This window comes from Eleutherodactylus coqui, chromosome 4 (assembly GCF_035609145.1).
Source record: "Eleutherodactylus coqui strain aEleCoq1 chromosome 4, aEleCoq1.hap1, whole genome shotgun sequence".
NCBI lineage: Eukaryota > Metazoa > Chordata > Amphibia > Anura > Eleutherodactylidae > Eleutherodactylus > Eleutherodactylus coqui.
In genome coordinates this window covers 275010483-275019529 of record NC_089840.1, presented here as the reverse complement: position 1 = coordinate 275019529, position 9047 = coordinate 275010483, and the positions used below count along the sequence as shown (strand labels likewise).

At 40.3% G+C, this 9047-nt stretch overlaps 1 protein-coding gene across 1 annotated transcript; it reads right to left on the bottom strand.

Annotated features, from left to right (window-relative positions):
- Positions 1-319: 319 nt before the first annotated feature.
- LOC136624402 (zinc finger protein 271-like) lies at positions 320-8107 on the bottom strand. The gene is made up of 5 exons (XM_066598378.1): positions 7941-8107; positions 7729-7852; positions 7582-7646; positions 5746-5848; positions 320-2136 (listed from the first exon to the last, which is right to left on the bottom strand). The coding sequence occupies exons 1-5, from the start codon at positions 7962-7964 to the stop codon at positions 548-550; spliced, it is 1905 nt and encodes a 634-aa protein (XP_066454475.1). The 5' UTR covers positions 7965-8107; the 3' UTR covers positions 320-547.
- Between the last annotated feature and the right edge of the window lie 940 nt (positions 8108-9047).

The following is a 9047-nucleotide window of genomic DNA, read 5'->3' as shown; positions in this document are numbered from 1 at the left end:
AAAGACAATAGGACAAGTTAAACAATTTATTTCATCACAACTTATATGTTAAATCTTTGATATCTTATTGTATTCGTGTTTTGTCTATTACCCTTAAAGTTTCAATAAAAATCTTTTGAATACAAAACATTTCTCACATTCTCAACGTGAAAATGGCTTCTCCCCTGTGTGAATTCTCAGATGAGTAACGACAGTTGATTTATGCATAAAACATTCACCACAATCTAAACATGTAAATGATGCATAAAACATTTACCACAATCAAAACATGTAAATGGATTTTTCCCCCATATTCTGAACATAAAAATGGCTTCTTCCCTTGTGTGAATTTTCTGATTTTTAATGAGAGTTGGTTTCGGCTTAAAACATTTTCCACAATCAGGAAGATACATGTCTGATGTACAGCAAGATGTGATTTATGTTTAAAACAGTTCCCATATTCCTAACATGAATGTGGCTTCTCCTCTGTGTGTTTTTTCTAATGTTTAATAAGAACATATTTATGTGTGAAAAGATTTCCCATATTCAGAACATAAAAATATCTTCTCTACCCTGTGTGAGTTCTCTGATGTGACACAAGATGTGATTTTCGGTTAAAACATTTCCCACATTCAGAACACAAATATGGCTTCTCCCCTGTGTGAATTATCTGATGTCTCACAAGAATTGATTTTTGGTTAAAACATTTCCCACATTCAGAACAAGAATGGGGCTTTTCCCTTGTATGAATTCTCTGATGTAACACAAGATGTGATTTTAGGTTAAAACATTTCCCACATTCAGAACATGAATATGGCTTCTCTCCTGTGTGAATTATCTGATGTCTCACAAGAATTGATTTTTGGTTAAAACATTTCCCACATTCAGAACAAGAATGTGGCTTCTCTCCTGTGTGAATTATCTGATGTAACACAAGTCTTGATTTTCGGATAAAACATTTCCCACATTCAGAACATGAATATGGCTTCTCCACTGTGTGATTTCTCTGATGTAACACAAGACTTGTTTTTCGGTAAAAACATTTTCCACATTCAGAACAAGAATAGGGCTTTTCCCTCGTGTGAATTCTCTGATGTCTCACAAGACTTGATTTTTGGTTAAAACATTTCCCACATTCAGAACAAGAATGTGGCTTCTCTCCTGTGTGAATTCTCTGATGTTTAACAAGACTTGATTTTTGGTTAAAACCTTTCCCACATTCAGAACAAGAATGTGGCATCTCCCCTGTGTGAATTCTCTGATGTTTAACAAGACTTGATTTCAGGTTAAAACATTTCCCACATTCTGAACATGAATATGGCTTTTCCCCTGTGTGAATTCTCTGATGTTTAACAAGACTTGATTTCAGGTTAAAACATTTCCCACATTCAGAACATGAATATGGCTTCTCCACTGTGTGATGTCTCTGATGTGTCACAAGATTTGATTTTCGGGAAAAACATTTCCCACATTCAGAACAAGAATGGGGCTTTTCCCTCGTGTGAATTCTCTGATGTAACACAAGATTTGATTTGAGGTTAAAACATTTCCCACATTCAGAACATGAATATGGCTTCTCCCCTGTGTGAATTCTCTGATGTAAAACAAGACTTGATTTTTGGGTAAAACATTTCCCACATTCAGAACAAGAATGTGGCTTCTCCCCTGTGTGAATTCTCTGATGTAACACAAGATTTGATTTTTGGTTAAAACATTTCCCACATTCAGAACAAGAATGTGGCATCTCCCCTGTGTGAATTCTCTGATGTTTAACTAGACTTGATTTTTGGTTAAAACATTTCCCACATTCTGAACATGAATATGGCTTTTCCCTCGTGTGAATTCTCTGATGTTTAACAAGACTTGATTTCAGGTTAAAACATTTCCCACATTCAGAACATGAATATGGCTTCTCCCCTGTGTGAACTCTTTGTTGTTCAACATCTGTTCCGTGAATTTTATTTTGTTTAACATTCTTTAATGAATCAGAAGATGAAACATGTTTAGAAGGATCAGAAGATAGATTTTTGCTGTGAAGGGCTGAGGGCATATTTGGTATAATAGCCGGCTTTTCATTTGTATCTTGTATGATACCAGGATCTTCCACTTCATAATCTGTTGATATCAGATGTCCTTTGGAGTTTCTAGTTTTGTAATCTGGCAAGAATAAAATGAATTTTAATATTTTTGAATATAACATTACAATTATACTAATAGTTTATGACATTTGCATATAAATTGTTAAAGGGTTTTCCCATTCACAGAAGCCGCAATAATTCGTGGAGCGCCTAATCTACTGACAGCCATCCTAATGGACCAATTATTTTAGCCAATAAGCTTATTTGTTGTGTTTTCCCATGCGTGGACGTTTAACTAGTACATACAGCTGGAGCTCTCAGCTGCTGATCTTATCCACGGCTCATACAGCTAGTAAGGTTACAGAGCACAGAAGCTTTAAGAAGAAAGTATCACACATTATTCAGGTTGTCCTGCACTGGACAAACAGTACAGGGATTACAGAGAAGTGCAACGTGTTTTGGAGTGTTTATAAACAGATTCACCTCCTTTTTCAATCATGGAACTAATAGATATAAAGCCTCTTACATTAAAAGCGAACCTAGAGGATCACTGGTGCCTGCAAACTCCTCATCCAAGTAAGTGCATCCTCTATTACTTTGTAAACTTTTCACTAATCACTAGGTGAATTGCTTAATATCAATGGATGACAGAAACTCCCATGGGCGCAATGACAGATCTCAACAACTCCACGCTGAACTGTTGAACCTTGACATATTGATTTAATCTCTTCAGATGCAGAACAGGTCGGACAGTGCCGTCCACCTTGTGAAGAGATTGGAATATAACCCCCTGCACTGTTTATGGCGAAACAGGGACAATTACAACCTTAGAGGAGAAAGTGTGTATCACATAAGCCAAAGCATTGCACTATGAAGGAGAGATCGGAATTTTGGAACTGAAGAAGCAATCTTTGGGTTTATAGAAAACTATATGGCATAGCTCGAAGAGATAACCTTCTGAACATAGATGTCTGAGCCATGAGTGAGTTAGGTCTCCTTGAATAAAAAAAGTCATCACCCCACTCTGATTGCCTTGGTTGGGGACAGCCATACACACAGAAGATTTAGTATAGGCGGGCTTGGAGTATAGTGGCCAGGGACACCAGGACGGGCGCAATTTGTAGGAGAGTGTTTTGTTTTGGAGCAGCAAAAGAAACAAATCTGGAGCCTCTTCTTCTGTGCAGAACCACACGTGGCTGGCTTTGTTTTCTGGTAGATGAGAACTCTTACCACAAATAGCTTTAGAAACAGTATTGGCTAGTCAACTGTCTCTCATAGGGAAATCTTCATACTCCCCAGGAATAAGCCACCCCAAGGAGCATCTGCTAGGGCGCTTGGTATAGGTTGACTGGTTTTGGTGGGGGGGTGGGGGGGTTGGAAGTGGAGTAAAGAAAGTTGGCTGCAGTGGTGGTGGTAAAAAGAAAGAGGAAGGAAAAGAGGGAGGAGAGAATACTTACCTCAGTGAAGAAAATACTCACCTAACTACCATTGACCGTAGAGCTCCGAGACTCTGAGCTAAAACTGATTAGCTGGCTTCTGCAGGAGGTGTATAGCTGGGAGGAGAAACTAACTTTTTTTTTGCTTAGTGTACACCCTAAGGCCTTAGTCACACGGGCGTTTTTTCACGCGATTTGCGGATCGCATGACGGATGCGCATCCGTAAATCGCGTGACCGGTGCGCGCAAGTCGCCCGAAAATCACCCGAAAATCTGCTCCTAGCCGCGCTTCATTAGAAACGGGCCGGAGCTGTCCAGCGCATTGCATTCAATGGAGACGGCAATAGAGCCGGCTTCATTTAAAGCGTTGCGCTGCGGGCGAGCCCGGGAAGAATTGTCGGGAAGGGCTTAAATATATAAGCCCTTCCCTGCAATTCATCCTAAAATGTGTAAAAATAAAAAATATTTATATACTTACCTTCTCCCGGCAGCCGGAGCTCCGCGCGGCCGTCCTGCAGTGGGTGTGAAGGGGGTGTGAGTCAGACCTGCCGCCTGATTGGCTCAGTGCTGAGCCAATCAGAGGCATGTCTCACTCACACCCATTCATGAATTCATGAATGGATGTGAGTCAGACCTGCCCCTGATTGGCTCAGCGCTGAGAGGCAGCAGTCACTCACCCATTCATGAATTCATGAATGGGTGTGTGATTGAAACCTGCCTCTGATTGGTCAGGGCTGTGACCAATCAGAGGCAGATCATTCCGCCGGCGGGGATTTTAAAGCCCTGCCGGCTGAATAGTGCCGAGAAGCAGTTCAGGAGAACTGACAGCGGCCGCGGCTGGACTCCGGCTGCAGCGGAAAGGTGAGTATACAATTTTTTTTTATTTTAACACATTTTAGGATGAATTGCAGGGAAGGGCTTATATATTTAAGCCCTTCCCGACAATTCACCCCGCGCACGCCGGCAGCCCATTGCTTTCAATGGAGCGGCTGTATTGCCGGCTCCACTGAATTCAATGGGCAAACATCGTTCTTCTCTGTCACAGCTGTTACAGCTGTGGCAGAGAAGAATGATTTGTCTTCTATATGTTCTCAATGGGGTCGGCGCTGCTGCCGCCGGCCCCATTGAGCGCATATAGAGAAGAGAACAGGAATCGCAAATCGCAGATAGGTGCGATCTGCGATTTCTGTTCTATAATTTATCGGACGAGCGCATAAAAAGCGCTCATGTGTCCGATACCATTGCAAAGCAATGGTTTTATAAAATCGCCGGACGCATGCGCAAATCGCTGCTAAAAACGCCCGTGTGACTAAGGCCTATAGTGGTAGTAGCTATACCCATGGTTTTCAACTGTGTCTCCCAATGCAAAAGTGGAGAAATAAACAGTGGTTTTTTATTAGGATTGTAAAAATCTAAAGTAAAATAAAAAAAATCTACAAATTGGTATTACTACATCCATAAAGGTCTACTTAGGTCTCCATCAGAAAAAAAAAATTAATGAAAAGCTATCAAAAAGTTTTATATGTTCCCTAAAATGGTACCAATGCAAACTACAGGTCACCCCACAAAAATCGAGCCCTCACACAGTCCTATCAATGGAAAAATGAAAAAAATAATGCAGGTAAAATCTAGCGTCAGAAAATCATTTTTTCTTAAAATGTATTTAACTTTTAAGCATTACTACATATTAATGAACTGTATAAATTTGGTATCACTGTGGTCCTACTGACCCACAGAATTAAGAAATATAATCCAAGACAAAATGTAATAAAAACCAATCAAAAAGTCGTATGTATTCTAAAACAGTACTAACAGAAACTCCAGGACGTCTCGCACAAAATGAGTTCTTGCATAATTATGTTCACGGAAAAACAAAAATGTTATGGCTGTCAGAAGTTTTTAGCACATTACATGGTAGATTAAATAGTGCCATTGAAAAATATGACTCGTCCTGCAAAACATCAAGCCCTCAGATGGATAAATAATAGAGTTATGATTGTTTTAAAAAGGGGGAAGAAAAAACAAAAATGGAAAAAAAGGGCCGCGTCCTCAAGAGGTTAATATGGATTTAAAAAACACTGCTATTGTGTGCGGGACTGATAGTTTTACTCCTAATGTGACTTAAAAGGTCCCCTCATTTTTGTTTGAGTAGCGTATTATGAAAAAAATTCTTAACATTGTTTTTGGCTAAATAAGGCAACATTCAGCAGAAAACCCTGACAACACAGACTCTTCCCTACATGTAGTCTCACCTGGGGGGTCATCTGTAGGGATCTCCTCCTTACACGGTTCATCCCCCCTCACATGTGTCTCTGTAGCATCAATAGGGATCAGATCTTCCTCCAGTTTCACCAGCTATGAAATAAATATTGTAAAAGTCATCACACAGTTGGAGAAGTCATGTGGAAGGTTTTATATGGCCAGAAAAGGTCATTAATTAGTATGAGGAGCCGGAATGACATGACAGCAGTAGTGATCTGGGCCAAATAGCTGCAGGTCTCCTGTATAACTCCAACCTGTTGCTTCTTTATTCCAACCAGAAGTCTCCAGAACTAGAAAAGATGCAGAGATCTAATGTCTGTGGTTGGCTGTAATCCCGCCATCTCCAGCTTTCTCATTACACAATTATATATATATATATATATATATATATATATATATATATATGTGTGTGTGTGTGTGTGTGTGTGTGTGTGTGAAAGCCCTCACTCACTCACTGACCAGTTCTCTAACTTCTAGGAAAATCAAAGGGGTCATGGTAAGTGCACCCCTATGTAATGTAACTTCTCGGTGTCGTACAAGCGTGAAATTTGGCTCAAGCATTCTTTAGGTCCTATATGGGGAGAGTGGAAGTGGTGGCACATTCTGCAGAGGGACATTGGTACTTGCAGCCTGAGGAGAATCTAACGCTCCTCTATATGTATACATATTTTATTCCTCGGTTACTCTAAACTAACCTTGACTTCATTAAATTTTCCGTGCAAACAACATGTAAACACCTATATCAAATTAAATTGGGCATGGCCGAGCCTATAAGTTAGTATACATATAAAGGGAAAGCCCTCACTGACTAAGTAATTCTCTTACTTCCCGATGTCGCATAAACATGAAATTCAGCATGACCATTCTTTAGGTCCTAAATAGGAAACGTAAAGGAATCACAACTCAAAAATTCAATGCTAAGTGCAAATGTATTTGCACACCTGTGCAATGTACCAAATCTAATTCTCTAACTTTCCGATGTCGTACAATCATGAAATTTGGCAGGAGCATTCTTTAGGTCCTATATCGTAAAAGTATAGGGGTCAAAACTCAAAAACTACAATGCTTATTGCAAAAATACTGGCACCCCTGTGTAATGTACCAAATCTAATTCTCTAACTTTCCGATGTCGTACAAACATGAAATTTGGCAGGAGCATTCTTTAGGTCCTATATAGTAAAAGTATAGGGGTTAAAATTTGAAACTACAATGCTTATTGCAAAAATACTGGCACCCCTGTACAATGTACCAAATCCAATTCTCTAACTTCATGATGTCGAACAAACAAGAAATTAGGCATGACCATTCTTTAGGTCCTAAATAGAAAAAGTAAAGGGGTCACAACTTGAAAATGCAATGCTAAGTGGAAAAGTATTGGCACCCCTGTGTAATGTAGCAAATCTAATTCTCTAACTTCCTGGTGTCATACAAACATGAACTTTGACAGGAGCATTCTTTAGTTCCTAAATAGGGAAAGTAAAGGGGTCACAAGTCAATTATTCAATGCTAATTGCAAAGGTAAGTGCATCCCTATGTAATGTAGTTTCCTGTTGTCGTACAATCGTAAAATTTGGCGCAAGTATTCTTTAGGTCCTAAATGAGGAGAGTGTGAGGGTGGCATATTCTGCAGAGTGACATCGGTACACACAGCCTGAGAAAAATCTAATGCTCCTCTATGTGTATACACATTTTATTCCTCAGTTACTCCAAAGTAACCTTGACTTCATAAAATTTTCCGTGCAATATATAATTAGACTGAACACAAGACCTTGTCAGCCATCCTACTGACCAGAGAGGAGATTTCATGAGACCTTCTCTCCATCTACCTGATCATCCTGTGGAAGAAGAGGATAGGGACATCTCTCCGCTGCTGTTCTCTTACTGGTTCTACCTGCAGAAAACACAGACAGCCACTGACTTCATTCTCTACATACCAATAATAAAGGCCGTGTGGATTTAGTCCTGTCTATTACCTGGTAATGGGGGAGACTGGTGGTCCTCCATCATGACGTCCTTGTACAGATCCTGGTGTCCTTCTAAATACTCCCACTCCTCCATGGAGAAATAGACAGTGACGTCCTGACACCTTATAGGAACCTGACAACACAATGATACTGTCATCACCCAGACACCTTAAACCCCATAGCGTTACTGAATAATGTCCCAGCATTCCCAGCAGCGTCACCTCTCTAGTCAGCAGCTTAATCATCTTGTTGGTGAGTTCTAGGATCTTCTGTTCATCGATCTCCTCCAGTATCAGGGGGTGAGGTGGAGGCCCTGTGATTGGACTAAGGGGTCTTCCCAATCTATCCGATACCGGGGCCTGACAGTCGTCACTAGAAGTCTTCTTCACTACCGTGTAATCCTGTTTATGGGGAGATACATCCATAAATATCCCTGTAGACATTCCCGGAGTCCTTCATGTCTCCAGTAATGTCCAACAATTATTAAGATTCTCCTCACATCTGTGTTCATCATCTCTGTTGTTCTACTCAGTCACCGGAGCAGAAGAACAAAATGATCAGAGTTTTGGTTCTGTTAGATGACAGACAATAATGACCCCCAACAACCTCCAATTGCCTTATAGTAGATCTGTTGGGTTTCTGTCATTCTACCAGAACAACCGGCTCTATTATTTTCCCGGCATTTATGATGAATTAGCAGTAAATCCTCTGCCGTAGATGTGACCAGAGACTGACATAGATAAGAATGATGGAGTGTGACGTCATCCCAAGAATCTCTCACCTCTCCTGTAAGCTGGAAGAGTATCTCTAGGGTGAGGGTGAATATACTCTCCGCCATCTTGTCCCTCTTCCTCTCCATCCTTGTCGGGTCAATCAGGAATATTATCTGATATAGAAGATATCAGCCGAGGATCCTGAAAGGGAAGAAGACAAGACAATGTAACCCCCTGCAAATCTCTGTATTCTAGTTGATTCAAAGACAGCAATGAATATGCGTGTTTTTAGACGGGCGATTTTTAGTATGATTTCTGTGCGTTGCGGGATGCACACAAATTGCACATGAAAAGAGCCCATTATTTTACAAAGGTTAATTTACATGAGCGATTTTTCTCTTGAACTGATCGCAGAATGTCCTATTTTTGGGTGATACTGCTTATTATTTTCTTTGGAACAAAAAACATTTGCACCACAATCGCATGCTGTACGGTGTTTATGCGAGTGCACCGTAAATGTTCTGTTTTTCTATTTTACTATTTGAACAACATGCTATTTTAACACACGTGAAAATCTCATGTGCAGCGATGCCTTTTTTTCACAAAGCACACATC

What these genes read in the sequence shown, in the direction of transcription:
- LOC136624402 (XM_066598378.1), bottom strand. Translation starts at nt 7,964, where the DNA reads ATGATTAAGCTGCTGACTAGAGAG. An exon ending in TTAAGCTGCTGACTAGAGAG is followed by an intron (nt 7,853 to 7,940) that starts GTGACGCTGCTG and finishes TTGTGTTGTCAG; the next exon opens with GTTCCTATAAGGTGTCAGGA. An exon ending in CCCTACAGATGACCCCCCAG is followed by an intron (nt 2,137 to 5,745) that starts GTGAGACTACAT and finishes TATTCTTGCCAG; the next exon opens with ATTACAAAACTAGAAACTCC.